Here is an 18,170-nt window from a genome sequence, read left to right as displayed (position 1 = left end):
GCCAAAAAAAAAAAAAAAAAAGTATATAGTAACAATGTTTTTTAAGTGTAACAATGTATGTTTATTTGGTTATAAATTATAAGCATGCAGTATGATTATATAATAAAAAACAGAAGCTAGAAATAAATAAAACACAATGCTGAAATGTCTCCTAAAACAATGACTTCCCACTAACATTAATATCACAATGCAGAACATACACTTGGGACAAGGTAAATTATAACTACCAAAATATACAAATTTACACTACAATATTTATAAATGTGATAGGTTTTCATTAATCACTGTTTTTTGCCTCATAATTGGCCAGATAAAGAGAAAGCAGTAAAGTAGGTAAGATGTACTTAGGCATAACTATAGCAGTCTCTGTAATCAAATAATTTCTTAGGCATACTTAGGCATAATTTAGAGAAAACTAGATAATAAATTTAAGCCTACTTAAACACCAAAATGTTACAACTTCTGAGGAAGGTTGCTACTTTGAACCATCTTTCAAGTTTTCCCTAGAAGACCTTATAAAAGAGCATGAATGTCAAATATTTTAATTCATACAATACATTCCAACATTTTTTATGTCTCAAGTATCTTGTAGCCACTGGAGTAAGTGCATCTTTTCTTCGAAGGCTCTATTTTAGAAAATTAGCTTCTACAATTCTCAATTCTCCTATTATAAAGAAAACAGTATTTTCTCTTTAGGAAAAAGTTTTAACAATTAAAGGATCAACATACCTTTGACCTTTTTTCTAGTTTCTTCATCAGCAGTCTTTGTTGTTGGGTTGTTAAATGCTTTTAGAATGCTAGCTTGAATTCTCTGTAAAACAAAGTCAATAAAATCTAGACTAGTATTAATTAACCCAGGCCCATCCTTTTAATAAAAGAACTCACAAATAGCAATGTAAACTGACACTGGATTTCAGCTCCCAAATCTAAGAATAAATACTTGAATTTAAAATTAAACAACAACATCAGCAAAAACCCCACAAACATAACACATGACTTTTTCAGTCCTAAAATTCCATGTAAGACCATCTCAAAGATGGGTATGGTGGTGCACACCTGGGATCCCAGCACTAAGGAAGCTGACTGAGGCAGGAAAAGAACGAGTTTAAGGTTATATGGTGAGACCTTTCTTTCAAATTTTATTTTATTATCAGGGTGATGTATAGAGGGGTTATAGTTACATTTGTAAGGTAATGGTGAATACATTACTTCTTGAACATTGTTACCCTTTCCCATGTTTTTCTCCCATTTTCTCTCTTTCCACCCCCTCCCCAGTTGCAAGGTTCTTTTCTAATATATTATCTTGCTGTTATACTGGTTCTTTGTTACTTTTTGTTAGTTACTTCATCCTTTGTCTCATCATCTTGTTTTCCCCCTTTCCTTGCCTAATTCAAGTAAACAAATAAAAAAAAGAGAAAAGAAATAACTTCATATAGTACATTAAAAACAACAAACACAAGAACACCTTGGTTTTTAATAGTAAGAGCTTGTCTTTAAAACACTGGAACTAGATCTCCAACTCTCACCTTATACTAGTATCAAGTCAGAGTGGATCAAAGATATTCAGGACCAGCTGGGCGTGGCGGCTCACGCTGTAATCCTAGCTACTCAGGAGGCTGAGATCTGAGGATCAAGGTTCAAAGCCAGCCTGGGCACAGAAGGACCTGAGAATCTTATCTCCAGTTAACCTCTAGAAAATGGGAAGTGGGGCTTGGCTCAAGGGTAGGGTGGTAGCTTTGAGCTGAAGAGCTCAGGGACAGAGCCCAGGCCAAGTTCAAGTTCTATGATACCACCCCCCCTCCAAAAAAAAAGATTCAGGACCAGGGCTGCGAATATGGCCTAGTGGTGGAGTACTTGCCTGGCATGCACGAAGCCCTGGGTTTGATTTCTTGGTACCACATATACCAAAAAAAAAAAAAAAAAGAGGTGATGCTATGCCTCAAGTATAGATCACTCACCTTGAGGAAGCCCAAGGACAGTGCCCAGTCCCTGAGTTCAAGCCCCAGGACTGGCAAAAAAAAATGATATTTAGTACCAGAAAAAAAAAAGTACAGAGAAAATACTGGAACATACTGGTGTAGGCATTAACCTCCTGAATAGAACTCCAATTTCTCAGCTAGTAAAAAAGCAAGGACAAATTGCATTGCATCAAACCAAAAAGCTGTACAGTAAAAGAAATAATCACTGTATTGAAGAGAAAGCCTATAGAATAGGAGAAAATTGTCACCAGCTCTAAGTCTACCAAAGGATTAATAACCAGAATATACAAAGAGCTTAAAAAAAACTGATCCCCAAAGAATCAACAACCTAGTTAATAAATGGACATGTGATCTGAAAAGACAATTTTCAAAAGAAATACATACACATGGTCAATAAATATAAGAAGAATGCTCAATATCCTGGTTATTTAAAGTTATTCCTTCAAGGAAGATTTTTTTTTCAGGGGTAGGGTGGGGTGGGGTGGTTGGGGAAAACTAGTAGTGTACCATTTTGAACTACAGCTCCACTATCAATTTGGGAGTGGTTAATTGGGGACATTTCTGCCTGGGCTGGCTTTGAACTGGGATACTCAGATCTCTGCCTCCTAAATTGTTAGGATTATAGATGTGAGCCACTGGCATCCAGCTGTCAAGTTACATTTCTTTGTTCAACAATCCTAGAATTTCTTTTAAAGACCATTCCTGGGATATAAATATACATTTTAAATCTAGAAATACATGTAATGATAGATTTCTGCTCATGAAAAAAGACACCAACTCTTTTAGAAGCTGACAAAGAAGATATGAATTGACAGGAGGTATCTATTGAATAAAGGAGATCTTGAACTAGACACAAGCACTAAATTGCCTATGATGATGTAGGGGTTTGGAATTCATAGGAAGCTAAACATCTCTCACTGATCCTACTGAGAGAAAATGAACTATACAACTTGTGGGTGTGAATGGGCAGGGAAAATTGGGAGACAGTGAGTGGAAAAGTGACACTGTCCAAAAAGAAATGTACTCTTTACCTGACTTACATAACTGTAACCCCTCTATATATCACTTTTATAATAGCAATAATTTTTTAAATAACTGCTTTTCGTAAATGTGACTAATTTGGACACAAAAAATGCAGAATGTCTGCACAAATAATCCTGTATCATTATAGTCAATTCGGTAATAATGTACTCAACTGTACAATAAGAGGAATGAGTGATATGAAAGGAGGTCAGTAATTCTTATTTCTAAAGATTCTGGTGGCAGATCTAACACGGCAGCTTTTCTTCAGTCAAAAACACATGGCAGTGACACACTTCAACCACAGCACGATTAACAGCTGTGGTGTTCCCAGGCCAGACAATACAGCTCCTGCCTGAGTACCCACTGTAACTGACCACCACGGCTATTCTTATGAGACTGGACAGACCCACAAACTTGGCATTTTAATTCTGCCACACCATGCTAATGTTGCCCTCAAACAGCATTAGAAAGATAAGAGCTTTCAAAATCAAAGTGCATGAGGTTTTAAGACATTACACAATACTGTGAAAAATATTATGCAAAGAGCCAATCTGAATCCATTTGCAATAATAACATTACTACTCAAATATTTCTGCAAATTTCTTTCTGAAAAAAAATCATGCTAGTATGGTTATATGAGTTAACTGATAGTATGAGTGAATTGAGAGCAACTAGTTTATTCTATGTAGGCCCAGGACAGGTAAAGTGCATTTATTTCATAATATAAAGTACAACCTCTGGGGTGGGGAGTTTGGCCTACTGGTAGAGTGCTTGCCTAGCATGCTCGAAGCTACAGAGCTACGGGGTGTCCATTCCTCATTACCACAAACATAATAAAAATGGCAGTGGTGCTGTGGCTCAAGAGGCAGAGCTCTAGCCTTGAGTGAAAAAGCTTTCTGTGAATGGCCAGCTTTCTGTGAATAGAGTAAGGTACTAGTATTTTCTTTTTTTGTTGCTGTTTATTTGTTGTCTTTTTGTCAGTCCTGGAGCTTGAACTCAGGGCCTAAACACTGTCCTTGGGTTTTTCTCAAGGCTAGAGCTCTACCACTTGAGTCATAGCACCACTCCTGGCCTTTTCTGTGTATGTTGTACCCAGGAATTGAACCCAAGGCTTCATGCGTGCAAGGCAAGCACTCTACCACTAGGCCAAACTCCTGGCCCCGCAATTAAAAAAAAAAAAAAAGAGTAATATCTCTATGCTGTCTGGCTAATTTGAGCTCATGTGCTCAAGTAATCTTCCTGAGTATCTGGAACTACAGACTGTACCACAGTGCCCAATTAAAATATCTACTCTTTATTTAAGCTAGTTGAATTTTTTGCAGACAAAGGCACTAATAATGGACAATTTGTCTCAGAAAAGTATAAAGAAAATAACTTTACTGAAAAAAAACCAGAATACCAAAACATTCAAATGACTTCATACTGTACTTTCAGATTATAGGAAAAATTAATTTTTCCTGTCTTACATGCTTCTCTTCAAGAGAGTATTAAGAAACATTACCTTTGTTTCTTCTGTCCTCACTGCATCCAGCAAATAATGAAGAAGCTCCTGACTATCCTGCTGTTGGAAACCTTTAAATCTAGGTGCCCTGTCATAAAATGTAAACCAGGAAAATAAATAACAATCAACTCTGTTTTGCCAACAATCTGTTATTCTTATTCAAAATGTCCTTGACATAACAGTCAATGATTTCATTCATTACCTTCCCAACCTAACAGAAAGATGTGACTCTTTGATCTTAAGTATGCTCTGGCAACAAAACAGCTACTATGTATTAAGCTTGACATAGAGTCATTGCTTAATACATAGCAGCTATTTTGTTCCATGTCAAGCAAAGTACAGTAGTTTTGCATAGTTTAAGTCATCTAATTGCCAAACTACTGAGATATGTTATCTTCTCTAGCTTACACAGGAGGACTCAGAAGGGAATAATTTTGTTAGCAAAAAACCCCCAAAATAACAAAAATCCATTCAAATCCAAGCCACTGTGAGTTTGATAAGGCCACATTTATCATCTTTTTAAGTTTTTGGTACAGGGGCATGAACTTGGGGCCCAATGTTGTCCCTCAGCTTTTTCACTCAAGGCAGGTGCTCTACTTTTTTTTATTTGTTTAATTTTATTTTCCAGGTGGTGTTCTACTTCTTGAGCCACAATGCCACTTCCAGCTTTTTAGTAGTTAACTGAAGGTAAGAATCTCAGGGACCTTGTGGTATTTGTACACAATGGAATTCTATGCTGCTGTCAGAAAAAACGACATCGCTCCATTTGTTAGGAAATGGAAAGTCTTAGAAAAAATCATATTAAATGAAGTAAGCCAGACTCAAAGGAACTTAGGCTCAATGGTTTCCCTCATTCATCATAACCTGTAGAAACCTTGGGCTCTACTAGCAGAGATTTGCAAGAGAGCAAAAACTTGATACATAAGGCCGTATAGTATGAAGCTAATTGAATGGACCTTTAGGATATTGAAACAAAAGCCATATAATGAATGATTGCTGTCCTTAATGTGCTATGTTATCTCATCTCTTTTGCTGTTCCTTTGTTATCTCATATTGACACAATATCTCACTTTGTTATCTGATATATTAGATACATTTGTATTTGGTTACTTGAAATTGGACAGGGAAGGGGGGAAAACCAAGAGGGGGGTGGGGGGGAGGGTAATGGGACCAAGACATGTGGAAGGGTATCAATATATGTGAATTAATGCACCTTCTATCTGGCAAATGTTACCCTTTTATTAAATATAATAATAAAAAAAAAGAATCTCAGGGACCTTCCTGCCAGGACTGGCTTTGAATCTTGCTTGGACTGATCTTCAGATCTTACCATCCAGAGCAGCTAGGATTGCAGGTATGAGTCAGTGCTCTCAGCTTTATCTTTCTGCCTTGGAAAATAAAATGCAAAGCCAGGTACAGAGGCTCAAGCTGATAATCTCAGTTTAAGGTCAACTCAGGCAAAAAATTAAGACTCCATGAAATACATATTTCATTTTAGCAGGGCGCAGTGGCTCACATCAGTAATCTTAGCTACTCAGGAGGCTGAGATCTGAGGACTCTTTATCTCCAATTAACCACTAGAAAACTGGAAATGGTGCTGTGATTCCAGGGGTAGAGCGGTAGCCTTAAGCTGAAGAGCTCAGGGACAGTTCAGCTCCCAAGCCCAGAATTCAAGCCCCACCACTGACAAACAACCAAAAAAAAAAAAAAAAAAACCAACTTTTTTTTTTTCATTTAAATGTACAACATTAAGGAATTCCTAATGAACATGAATTACACTTTATACTTGAGAAAAACATAAATGAATTTTGTGTAGAGACTTGGATCCACTTCCCAAGATATCTTATAGGTGAGATATATATGAAAATAATCTAGCATCTGAAAAAGATTAAAAATGGAAAGTCAGGCCCACATTGGCATGTGTAGATAGGCAGAGCCTTGAGGATTTTGCTTAAAATATACAATTGTACCTTAAAATTCTATTTGCCTCAAAGCTCATCTTTACAAATAAGGAACTAGAGGCTAAGAATGTGACACAGTGGCATAGTGTTTGTTCCATGTACACAGACACTAGGTCAGATACTCAGCATCAAAAACCAAGTAAAATTATTTCAAAACAGGAAGCTAGATTACCTTTTATCTTTATACTTTTTATGCAGTTTACAACTCTATGGTCTTCTTTTACTGTACTACATCAAAGACAAGAATTCTATATGATTATCAGCTCTATCATTCAAGTACTTGACTTGTTCAGCTACTTCATCTCTGTGAGCTCCCAAGTCCTTATTACAGGAATTATCACTTCTTCAGGGATTATGAAAATCTGTATGAAGCACACAGATTTTCCTTCTTTAGTCTGAGCATTCACAGAAATATGACAGTTGGACTAAAACATCCCATGTTGTGATGAATACATTAATCTTTTGTAATGAGATTGTGTACGTTCAAACTACAGGTGCACTCACTTCTGACAAAGCTGGTTAAAAAGAACTTTAGGAGAAAGTGGTCCCTTTTCTGTCTCCTTCATGCTGTGAAGAAACAGGAACAAGGCTGAGGTCAGTGGTCCAGGGCTTGCAAGTTCCACCATTAAGGAGTCCTTTAAAAAACATGACCAAATCTATCTCAGAAATATAAAACTTTTAATTTTTAAAAATTATGATCTGACTTTGATACCTGGTATGTTGTATATACATTTATTTGAAATAGGGAAGGGGTGGCTTCCAATACTTGCTTAGCTGAGTTTTCCACTCAAGGGTAGTCTTCTACTTGATCTACACCTCCCTTCTGGCTTTTGCTGGTTAACTGGAGGTAAGAGTCTAGAAGCACCAGCTTTGAATGGAGATCCTTAGAGCTCTGCCTCCTGAATAGCTAGGATAATAGGTAGAACCAGCAGTGCCCTTCTTGTCTTTTGTCTTTCAAACATGCCCCTGGTATGAACAGTGTAATCTAGATCACTACATTGGGCTAAATATCTTTATAATTCTAATTGTTACCAAAATACAGATCAGAAACTATGTACAATGATCATAAATATAGATCATAAACCCTTTGGAAGTGCTGTAAGTACAGATCATAAACTATACAAACTTCAGAATGTGAGAGGATATATTAAGTATATTAAGAGGATTTCTCCTCTCTTTTTTTTTTCTTTCTCTCTCAAACCTTTCTCCCCCCGCTTTTTTCAGATGGGGTCTTGTACTGCCCAGACTATCTTGCCAACCTCCCTCATGCTTGCCAGGAATACAGACACACCCCTGTGCTAGTTCTCCATTTCTAACTAAAACCATTACTACTTGTGTCAGTGCCCTCAGTCAAAGTCTATCAGGAATACAGCCAAAGCAAATAAAGTGAATTGATTACGTGGTGCAGTGAGCTAGAACACATCTTGGGGGGAGGGGGTGTCTCAGTGAGACGGTATTGCACAAGAACCTTTATAGGATTTGGACTTTATTTGTAAAAAGTGACAAGTTACTCTACAGGATGTCATCAGCATGGTATCATCACATGTATTTCTGTGATTAGGTATGCCAATGAGTACATACTCTTCACTTTTCATGTTGGCCAAGAGAAAGGATATTGAAAATTTTCTAAATTGCAGAGACTCTGTTTTTGTTTAGATACCCTTACTTTCTCTCTCTCAGAGACAGCTAGTTTGTGGCTGCTTTCCTCTGAGATGATTTGAATGTGGAGTAACTGGAAAGGGGGGAGGCAGAGGAGGGAGGGAAAGGGTGTGGAGTTGTTAGGCCAGCTCTGAATGTCATGATCAGCTCTTGTTTTTTTGCTAGCTTGTTTTTTTTCTTTCCCATTAAAAATCCATTACCAAATTAAACTTCAAAAAATTCAAGATGCTCAGTATTTAAATCTAAGAACAAGTGTGCTAAATTTAAGTTAATGTCACCAGTAACTACAAAATAGTAAATAGTAGTCTGTGCATTTTGCTCAACAGAGCCAAAATGTTTGGGTTTTTTTCCAGTGTTATTTTTTTTTAAATCTCAGTATTTTTAAACTGTTGGTTCAAAGATGTATTTGAACCTCATCCTAAAGTTAGGATTTTAGAAACTTTTGTGGATTATTTGCTTTCAAAATTGTGGATTATTTGCTTTCAAAAAGTGTGCTTGAATTATTTTGATTATCTGACAGGCAGGGGCATTTTATTATTACATCTCCACACCTGGTTACAAAATATTCCAATTAGTCTCGCCCTATTACTATTCCTCCCATCTTTCCCAAAACCATTTCAACAGTCTTCCTGCTTTATTTATTTAAAGTTCACCAACTACCATCCCAGTTTACAAATCTGACAAACAGAAAAGTTTATATTGATGATATTCGTAGCTCCTCTGAAAACAAGTATTATTCACAGAGGCCAACTTCTTACCATTTGGGAATCTGGAGAAAGAGAAATCTTCAATTTTGTGCCATCTTCTCTTATCTCATTCATCATTTCAGTAAGTATGTAAGTTTGTGCCAAGTTCTAAACAAAAGTAAAATAAAATTCAGATTCACTTATCTTGTGCCATTGATCTTGGGAAGCTAGGAAACTAATACTTGACAGAGTTTCATCTAGTGTGGCAAAAAAAATAAGCCTTAAAATTGTTTAAGATTAAATTAATTTTAATAATATAAATTAAGTATTCAGACCAAACAGTGATACTATAGATATTAAAACAGAGGATGTTTTGGGAGCATGGAGTGAAGCAAAGGGGAATGTTTGATGGTGGACAAAAAAGCTAAAAAAATAGGAAAAGACTGATAAACGAACAAAAATCCAGCGGTCATCTGATGGTCTGTATGTATGCTAATACCCATATAAATTAATTACATTTTATTAAAAAAACCTTTTTGATGGCTTTTACCTGGATGACAGCATTAAAAAAGCAGGTATTTCCTAAATTTGTAATTCCTTTCACTGAGGACACACTGATGGCTTGTCTTCCCTTCTTTATTTCTCCTATTTCATACTTCTCTTCACAAAGCTTTAGGATTCGAGCAAATGCATCTACAAGTTAAAGAAACTGTCACTGATATGAGATTAAAATTAAATTTCATTTGTTCATTTACATTTATGATTTAAAAGTAAATTAGGGGCTGGGAGTTTGGCCTAGTAGTAGAGTACTTGCCTAGCATGCACAAAGACCCGGGTTCAATTCCTTAGTACCACCTACATAGAAAAAGCCAAACATGGTGCTGTGGCTCAAGTGGTAGAGCACTAGCCTTGAAGAAAGCTAAAAAGTCAAACACGGTGCTGTGGCTCAAGTGGTAGAGCACTAGCCTTGAGGAAAGCTCAAGGATAGTGCACAGGCCCCGAGTTCAGTCCCCAGGACTGGCAAAAAATAAATAAATAAGAGTAAATAAGATTGTCTCTTTTAGTATTCCTGAAAGACCAAATATAACACAAATGTCTTTGGTGATATATTTTATTGCTACTGCAGCTAATTTAACCTTATTTAAATATAAAAGAGCTATATGCCACATCATCTTCTAGGTAAATTCTAGTTAATTATAAAGATAAATAATTGAAAAACAAATAGAAAAGACCTAGCTTCTAAATAGCATTTCCTATTAAAATAAATGAAGTATCCTTGAAGAAAACGCTGAATCTAAGCCTGGAGAAGCAACGATGAAAAAGCAAACTATACTGTTTTTCTTTTGATGTACCAGACAATAAAGAAGTGCTCAAAATCAATGATGGAAGTAGCCCAAAATTCACAAGTGCTCATTTGGCCATCAATGTAAATAAGGATAGCTAGATGTGGTGGCTCACACCTGTAATCCTAGCTACTCAGGAGGCTAAGATCTGAGGATGACAGTTTAAAGCCAGCCCAGGCACTAAAGTCCATGAGACTCTTATCTCCAATTAACAACCAGAAAACAAAGTGGAGCTAGAGCTCCAGGGGTATGGCAGTAGTCTTGAGATGAAGAGCTCAGGGACAACACCCAGGCCCAGAGTTCAAGCCCCTGACAGACAAAAAAATAAAACGTAAATAAGGATAGAGTAATAGATTACTCACAGAATGACACAAAAATGATCATAGTTTTTAAACTAGTATTGTAAAAACTGATTTTTGTAAATGAAGAAAAAGGGAATGGGAGGAGTTTCCAATAAGAGAAGTACAACTAATAAGAAGTAGGAATAAGTCAAGATTTCATTATGTTACACGTTTTTGTGAGTTTCTGTTCTCAGAATTAAAATTCAAAAATGCCAGGCACCAGCAGCTCACAGGAGGCTGAGATCTGAAGATCACAATTCAAAGCAAGCCCAGATAGGGAAAGTCTGTGAGACTGGTATCTCCAAATTAACCACCAAAATGTCAGAAGTGCAGCTGTTGCTCAAGTGGCATAATGACAGCTAAACTTGAGCAAAAATACTAAGGGATAGTGCCCAGGACTTAAGTTCAAGCCCCAGCACTGACTGACTCCCCCTCTCTCTCTCCCCCTCTCTCCCCCCCTCCCCTTCCCTCTCTCCCTCTCTCTTCCCCCTCCCTCCCTCCCCTCTATCTCTCCATTAGGAACTAGAACTCTGGGAGAGAGAGAGAGACTAATGCTTTATCTATTCTGTTGCTTCAAAGACCCCTGTACCTGTGGTTTTGGGGGAGGAAAATGTGCATATACTTTTAAGTCCCATTAACATTCAATGCAACTAATAGACTTTCTCTGAGGTTTCATAAAGTTTAAATAAGCTAAAAATTGAGAGTACAAAGCATAGGAAGCATCATTTAAATGTTTGAAAAAACAGCTCTGGTAGTCCCATCAAAAGGAATATTGTGCCAAATTCCTATTTTCATGAGCCATCTTTATAATACATTACTTGTCTGCTCTCATATTTTTTCTTCTGTTTACTCTTGTACCTGCTGGCATTTATTAGTTTGCCCTTCATACTGGCTTTGTGGTTTTCATGTCTCAGCTTCCCCCTACCTTCCCTCCCTTCCCACCTTCTTCATTCCTTCCTTTTTTTATTTTTTAACTTCTTCATAGGACTGGAGACTAAATTCAGTCTCACACATGCTAGGCAACTGTTCTGCCACTGTGTTCCACCCCCCTCAGCTGTGTTTTTCTTTTAAAATGTGGAAACATCTTATTTCATTGAGAAAAATGAGCTGGAGATTTCTGTTTCATTATGTAAATCTATTTCTTGAAAAAGATCGCTCTTCCAAGTCCTAATAACTTTTATCTGATGCTGCAGTATCTTTTAATAAAGTTAAATTTCCCTTCTCTTTTGTTTTGTAGGTGTGTGTGTGTGTGTGTGTGTGTGTGTGTTCAAATCCTGGGACTTGAACTCAGGTCTAGCACTCTACCACTTGAGCCACAGCTCTACTTTAACCTTTTTGGTAGTTTATTGGAGATAAGAGTCTCACAGATTTTATGACCCAGTCTGGTTTCAAACTGCAATTCTCAGATCTCAGGCTCCTAAGCGGCTAGGATTATAGGCATATTGCCACCAGCACCCAGTTTCCTGTTTGCTTTTTAAAGAAGTTACTGGTGTCCAGATATTAAAGAGTTATATTTAATTCTCGACTCCAGACTCCTGTCTTGCTAGTTCTTCTCTGTATTAAAATTCTTGAAATTCTGCCATGGATCTGGCTGAGTTTGCAGACTGAGCAATCTGCCTCTTAGCCCAACTACCATGTAGAAAAAGAAGTTTTAGACTTTCATTCTATCTGTTGCCAATTGATGTTTTCATAATTATTTTTAAGACATCCAAGATGAAAGAGTAATTCAAATCCAATCCAAGTATGATTCCATCTTTTTAAGCAAAGCAGTTAGTGATTTTTTTTTTTTTTTTGCCAGTCTTGGGCCTTAAATCCAGGGCCTAAACACTGTCCTTGGGCTTTTTCCTCATGGCTAGCATAGTAGCTTGAATGACAGCACCAATTTCAGCTTTTTTCTATGTATGTGATATTGGGGAATTGAACCTGGGTCTTCATGCATGCAAGGCAAGCACTCTACCACTAGGCCAAATTTCTGCCCCCACCCTTTTTTATTTTGCCAGTCCTGGCCTTAAGTTCAGGGCCTAAGCACTGTCCTTGGCCTTTCTCGAGGCTAGAGCTCTACGTCTATGTATGTGGTACTGAGAATTAAATCTGGGTCTTCGTGCATGCTAGCCAAGCACACTACCACTAGGCCAAACTCCTGGCCCAGTGATTGTTACATTTACAAAATTCAATTTTAGAAAGATTAATCAGTATTTCTCAAGGATATAATAATATTCTAATTATAACTCTACTGTCATTTTGCTACCTACATTCTCATCAATAATTTATTGTGAATTATAATAATTATAAAAGGCAGTAGGGCAGATTCTTACAGACTTAAATATATGAAACTCTGATAAATGACTCCTCAAAAGATTTCTGATGTTAAAAAATAGTTTTAAAACAATAATAGTTTTAAACAATAGTTGTAAAATAATAATGTTGAAAATGTTTTAACTTTTAATATGAAAATTGAGTGGTTGGAAGAAAGAAATACAGAATATTACCATATGTAAATAATCACATTCATTTGTAAAAATATTTCCAGAAATAAATTATATTTAAATGCTTAAAATAATAACATGCAAATAATTTGTGTGTTTGTGTGTGTGTGTGTACCAATTCATTTTTTTTTAAACATCTGGGATAACATCCCAAAGTAAACAATGTTCATAATACCATCTGGACAAAACTGCAGGCAAAAAAAAAAGCATAAACATATGGAAAAACAGATTTTCCCCTTCCCTTCAGCAGTAAGGGTTGACAAATGTCAAAGCTAGATATGTCCACGCTTCAGTGTGCCATGCTTTTCAGCACCACCTGGCTCTCCATGCACAGCCACCAAATATGGACAGCACTGCCAAAAAGAACATGTCCACAGGGCAATGCCAAGAAAAACTGTTTATTTCATGGATAAATTGCCACTTCACACACGTGGCAAGGCTCTGCTGACTTTCCATGTCAGTCTGTGAAAAAATATCAACATTAACCATAAAACTGGACGACGTGAGTATCAAACAAATCAGATCATTAATTTAACTAGCAAACAGAATAATATTTTAGTTTTGTATTTTAGAAGTGCAAGTAAGTTTTCTAATACATAACAATTTAAATTCAATTGACTCATCAAATGTCTACAGGGTGTCACATACTCTATGAACAATTTATACTAAATTGCTTATTGTCTAGAACATAAAGAATATTATAGAAACAGCACAGTGATGTTAAGCCTTAAATATATGACATTAAAGATTATTTCAGGAAAATCTCTTTAAACTAAGTATACATATTGTGTACTTGTTTAGTATTATCTGCTCAAACTGGGCATGGTGGCACAGTAGCATATGCTTATTCTCAGCACCAGGGAGACTGATATAAGCTTGGGCCAGCCTGGGCTATGGAGAAAAGATTTTGCTTTAAAAGAACAAACCAAAAGACAGACAGATATAAAGAAAATAAAAGTTATTTGTTGAAAGTTAAGATTCTAGTTCAAAAGAGAGGTATCTGACTGGCATTTTAATTATTAGCAAATGTAGGTATATGTGTTTTAGTAAGACAACTTATAACATCTAAGAATGATTATAATTTCATTTACAGAGGCAATGAAATTTTCTCAGTTTGGCAGTGTAGCTGTTTTAAATCATATTCACTTTAAGAACTCTTTTTTTTCTTTCTAAACAGAAAAATCTAATACCCTAAAAATTAGACCTCAAGATGTTTTGAAATATGGTGTAACTAAAATGACAGCCACGACAACACAAAAAAGATAGACTATGAAACTGTGATTATCATTTGCTTTGTTCATTAAGTTTACTTGCATTTACTTTTGTAAAAAGTAGTGTGTATGTATATACATGTATATACACACACACACACACATATATTGCCAGCAAAATTGAGCCATTTGCCTCTGCCCCTCATGTGGCTAGCCTTCCGCATTCCCATAAGAATGGTTGGTCTGTTATAAACACACACTGACACATCATTATGACCCAAAGTCCAGACTATACATTAGGTTCACTCTTGTGGTGTGCAGTTCATAGATTTGGACAAATACATAATGACATATATCCACCCTTGTGTCATCTGAGTAGCTTCACTGCCCTACAGACCCTCTCTTCTGCTTTGCCTAGTTTTTAGTCTCCCTATCCCCCCAGCTGACCCCCAGCCTTCATGTATACTTTTAATACGTATTTTGGACTAGGTTTCACAAGATCATTTATTTGACCTTTTTCAATCTTGTGTGATAGATGGTGTCTTTACTCAATAATTCAATAGTGGCAAGAGGGTTTTTATTTTTTATTTTTTCAGTAAAGCTGAACCTCAGATGTGAAATCAACACAGCTGTAAGCATTCTTCTGGGAACCTGCACCGGGGTTCATCTCAACTGCTTAATGCAATTACCTAACCCAGTCATGTAGTAATAATGTAATTTGCCCACTTCTTCAGCTGCAATGAACTTTAATCTTGAAAAGGAAAAACTTACTGCCCCTTAACTCCCCTACCTTGAAATTGCATAATAATTAGCTTACCTGCTTACTCTCAAAATAAAACTCCCAGTGAATCATTCTCCTTAGAAATACTTATTTAATAATAGGATATTAGTGTAATGAATGGGCAGATGTATGTGTTTGTATATGTGTACTTTTGTCTTCATATTACAAGTCAAGAAATCTTCCTGTCCTCATATTGCAAGTAATCTAGCTAAAATACAAAACTGCCTTCAGGAGAAATTCTAAATTAACAATGTTTAAACATATGCTCCTACTTACCTACTGAGTCTCACTTCTCACTATCTCCTAGCATCACAAAACTCCTTTCTGCTCTGTAGAATTCCCTAGACCTATTAAAAAGCCATTTCCTTTCAGCCTGGATAGTTAACAAATCTACTTCTCCAAACAAATTTTCCAAACAAAATTTCCTTGCTCTGTTAGTGTAGATTAGAATAACTATTTCAGAATGCTCTTATTAGTCTACTGTACTTGATTCACTATGGCACTGTTTAAACAGGCAACCACAAAGTAGGTTTCTCCACATCCTTTAAAACACAGTAATTCATGGGCCAGGAGTTTGGACTAGTGGTAGAGTGCTTGCCTAGCATGCATGAATACTGGGGTTCGATTCCTAGGTACCACATACATAGAAAAAAGCCGGAAGTGGTGCTGAGGTAGAGTGGTAGAGTGCTAGCCTTGAGAAAGTCCAAGGACAGTGCTCAGGCCCTGAGCCCAAGCCCAAGACTGGCAAAAAAAAACAAAAAACAAAACATGGTAATTCAGAAGGAATATGAAATTACCAAAATTTCTACGTCTTCACAGTTATTATTTTTTTAAAAAAAAACTGCAAAATCAGATCCAGCATCCTATCAAATGTTGATATCAACTTTCTTTTGGGGGGGGTTAATGGGAGAAAGTCAGTTGTAGGGCTTGAACTCAGGACCTGGGCACTGTCCCTGAGTTTTCTGCTCAAGGCTTCCTTGAGCCACAGTGCCACTTCCAGTTTTCCAGTGATTAATAGGAGATAAGAATCTCATGGATTTTCCTGCCCAGGCTGGCTTGCAACCACGATCCTCAGATCTCAGCCTCCTGAGTAGCTAGTGTTACAGGCCTGAGCTACCAGTGCCTGACTTAATATCAACTTACATCTCTGAGTTTCCAAGAATGTTCTAAAAATATGCTGAAGCTTTATGGCAGATTATCAATCCAAAACACGTCTAAAATGCCACAGGCTCTTACTTTAAATCAAACTTGCCTTTTAAATGGTGTAGCTTGGCCCACAAAGGGAACATTTTCCTCTGGAACTTCTGACAACCAAGAACTCAGAACTCTGGCATTCTGAATGCTCTGCTTACTCTCAAACTACTTCAAAAGCCCGTTTGCCAGGTGTTCGGTGTGCATCCACAAAGGACACCACCTGAAGTGATGTCGTCTCTCCTTTCCACCTGCCCCAAATTTAGTTCCCTGTGAGTCAGCTTGAAGGCTAGCTCCATGATTTCGTTCCTTTCCAAATGGATATTATATGTATCATATCAATTAAGACAGAAATCTTGTTCTGCTTGTATTCTTATTATTTTTCCTATCACATATTTCAGCTCTTAAGCCTCAGGAGCTGAAAACGTGGTCTACAGGAGGTGGCGCTATTTGGGAAGACACTTGGTGTGGCCTAGCTAGAGAAAGTAGATCCTTGAGGGTGTGGTTTTGAGGTTGTATCTCCCCTTTGCTCCTTGCTGACTTATTCTACTTCTTGGCCATCAGGTGAACAATCTTGCTCCAGCACACGTTTGCTGCCAGTATGTGTCCTGCCTCTCCACAAGCATCAGCATGACTCTTACGGACTGAAACCTCAGAAACTGTAAGCCAAAGTAAATCTTACTCCCCTTTTGAGTTGTTTCAATCAGGTTTTAATCACACTGATTTTTTTAAAAAATCATAGGACTCCTTTCCTTCCTTGCATCCTTACTATAAAAATATTCCAGAAATTTACAAAATTGAAATCAGATTGACTTTGTTCTCAAACTCAGATAAAAAATGCAGAAAAGGCTGGGAGTTTGGCCTAGTGATAGAGTGCTTACGTAGCATGCACGAAGATCCGGGTTCAGTTCCTTGGTACCACATACATAAAAAAAAAAGCCGGAAGTGGTGCTGTGGTTGAAGTAGTAGAGTGCTAGCCTTGAGAAAGCCCACAGACAGTGCTCAGGCCCTGAGTATAAGCCCCAGGACTGGCAAAAAAAAAAAAAAAAAAGCAGAAAAGGCCAGATGTTTGGCCTAGAAGTAGAGTGTTTGCCTACCATGCACGAAGACCCAGGCTCAATTCCTTGGTACGACATACATAGAAAACCCAGAAGTGGTGCTGTGGCTCAAGTGGTTGAGCAATAATGTTGTGGAAAGCCCAGGGACAGTGCTCAGGCCTTGAGTTCAGTTCCCAGGACTGGCAAAAAAAAAAAAAAAAGCAGAAAAAAAACCAGCTGTCAGTCGCTTACACTTGTAATCCTAGCTACTTAGGAAACTGAGATCTGAGGATCTCAGTTCAAAGCCAGCTGGGGCAGAAAAGTCCATAAGTGGGGTTCGGGAGTTTGCTTAACATGCACAAAGACCAGGGTTTGATTCTTCGGTACCACATACATAGAAAAAGCTAAAAGTGGTGCTGTGGCTCAAGTGGTAGAGCGCTAGCCTTGAGAAAGCCTAAGGATAGTGCTCAGGCCCTGAGTTCAAGCCCCAGGACTAGCAAAAAGAAAAAGAAAAGTCCATGAGACTCTTACCTCCAATTAACTACCAAAAATCCCATACTGGAGCTGTGTTTCAAAAGTGGTAGAATACTACCCTTGAACACAAAACCTTAAGGACAGCACCCAGGTACTGAGTTCAAGCCTCAGCACTGATGTTGCATGACTGAAATGACTGAGATGCTCTCTTGCTTAGAACAAATTTAATAACTTCTATTACAACTCTAATCAAACACATATTCTAGGTTTTTTTGCTAGTCCTGAGGCATGAACGCAGGGCCTGAGCACTTGAGCTTTTCCTCAAGGTTAGTTTTCTACTACTTGAGCCACAGTACCACCAGCTTTTTCTGTGTATGTAGTACTGAAGAATCGAACCCGGGTCTTCATGCATGCTAGGCAAGCACTCTTACACCAGGCCAAACTCCCGGCCCCAAACACACATTCTTTACCATGGAATTCCTTATGGCTTACTAGCC

At 37.4% G+C, this 18,170-nt stretch overlaps 1 protein-coding gene and 1 long non-coding RNA gene across 3 annotated transcripts in view; one reads left to right on the top strand and one right to left on the bottom strand.

Moving 5' to 3' along the window:
* Nucleotides 1-18,170, bottom strand: part of Usp45 (ubiquitin specific peptidase 45) — a 45,882-nt gene that overhangs the window by 12,079 nt on the left and 15,633 nt on the right. For both annotated transcript variants that reach the window (XM_090338381.1, XM_090338383.1), the window contains exons 6-10: nucleotides 9,360-9,502; nucleotides 8,882-8,977; nucleotides 6,969-7,099; nucleotides 4,504-4,591; nucleotides 730-811 (exon numbers count right to left, since the gene is read on the bottom strand). In XM_090338381.1, coding sequence (XP_090194507.1) covers nucleotides 730-811; nucleotides 4,504-4,591; nucleotides 6,969-7,099; nucleotides 8,882-8,977; nucleotides 9,360-9,502 — 540 coding nt within the window. The remainder of the gene's footprint in view (nucleotides 1-729; nucleotides 812-4,503; nucleotides 4,592-6,968; nucleotides 7,100-8,881; nucleotides 8,978-9,359; nucleotides 9,503-18,170) is intronic.
* Nucleotides 1-18,170, top strand: part of LOC150059891 (uncharacterized) — a 39,949-nt gene that overhangs the window by 20,649 nt on the left and 1,130 nt on the right. The window contains exons 2-3 of the long non-coding RNA XR_016536482.1: nucleotides 5,132-5,190; nucleotides 16,727-16,823. This is a non-coding gene — a long non-coding RNA (uncharacterized LOC150059891). The remainder of the gene's footprint in view (nucleotides 1-5,131; nucleotides 5,191-16,726; nucleotides 16,824-18,170) is intronic.

This window comes from Megascapheus bottae, chromosome 8 (assembly GCF_031878675.1).
Source record: "Megascapheus bottae isolate mThoBot1 chromosome 8, mThoBot2.hap1, whole genome shotgun sequence".
NCBI classification, from domain to species: Eukaryota; Metazoa; Chordata; class Mammalia; order Rodentia; family Geomyidae; genus Megascapheus; species Megascapheus bottae.
This window is presented reverse-complemented; position numbering and strand designations above follow the sequence as displayed.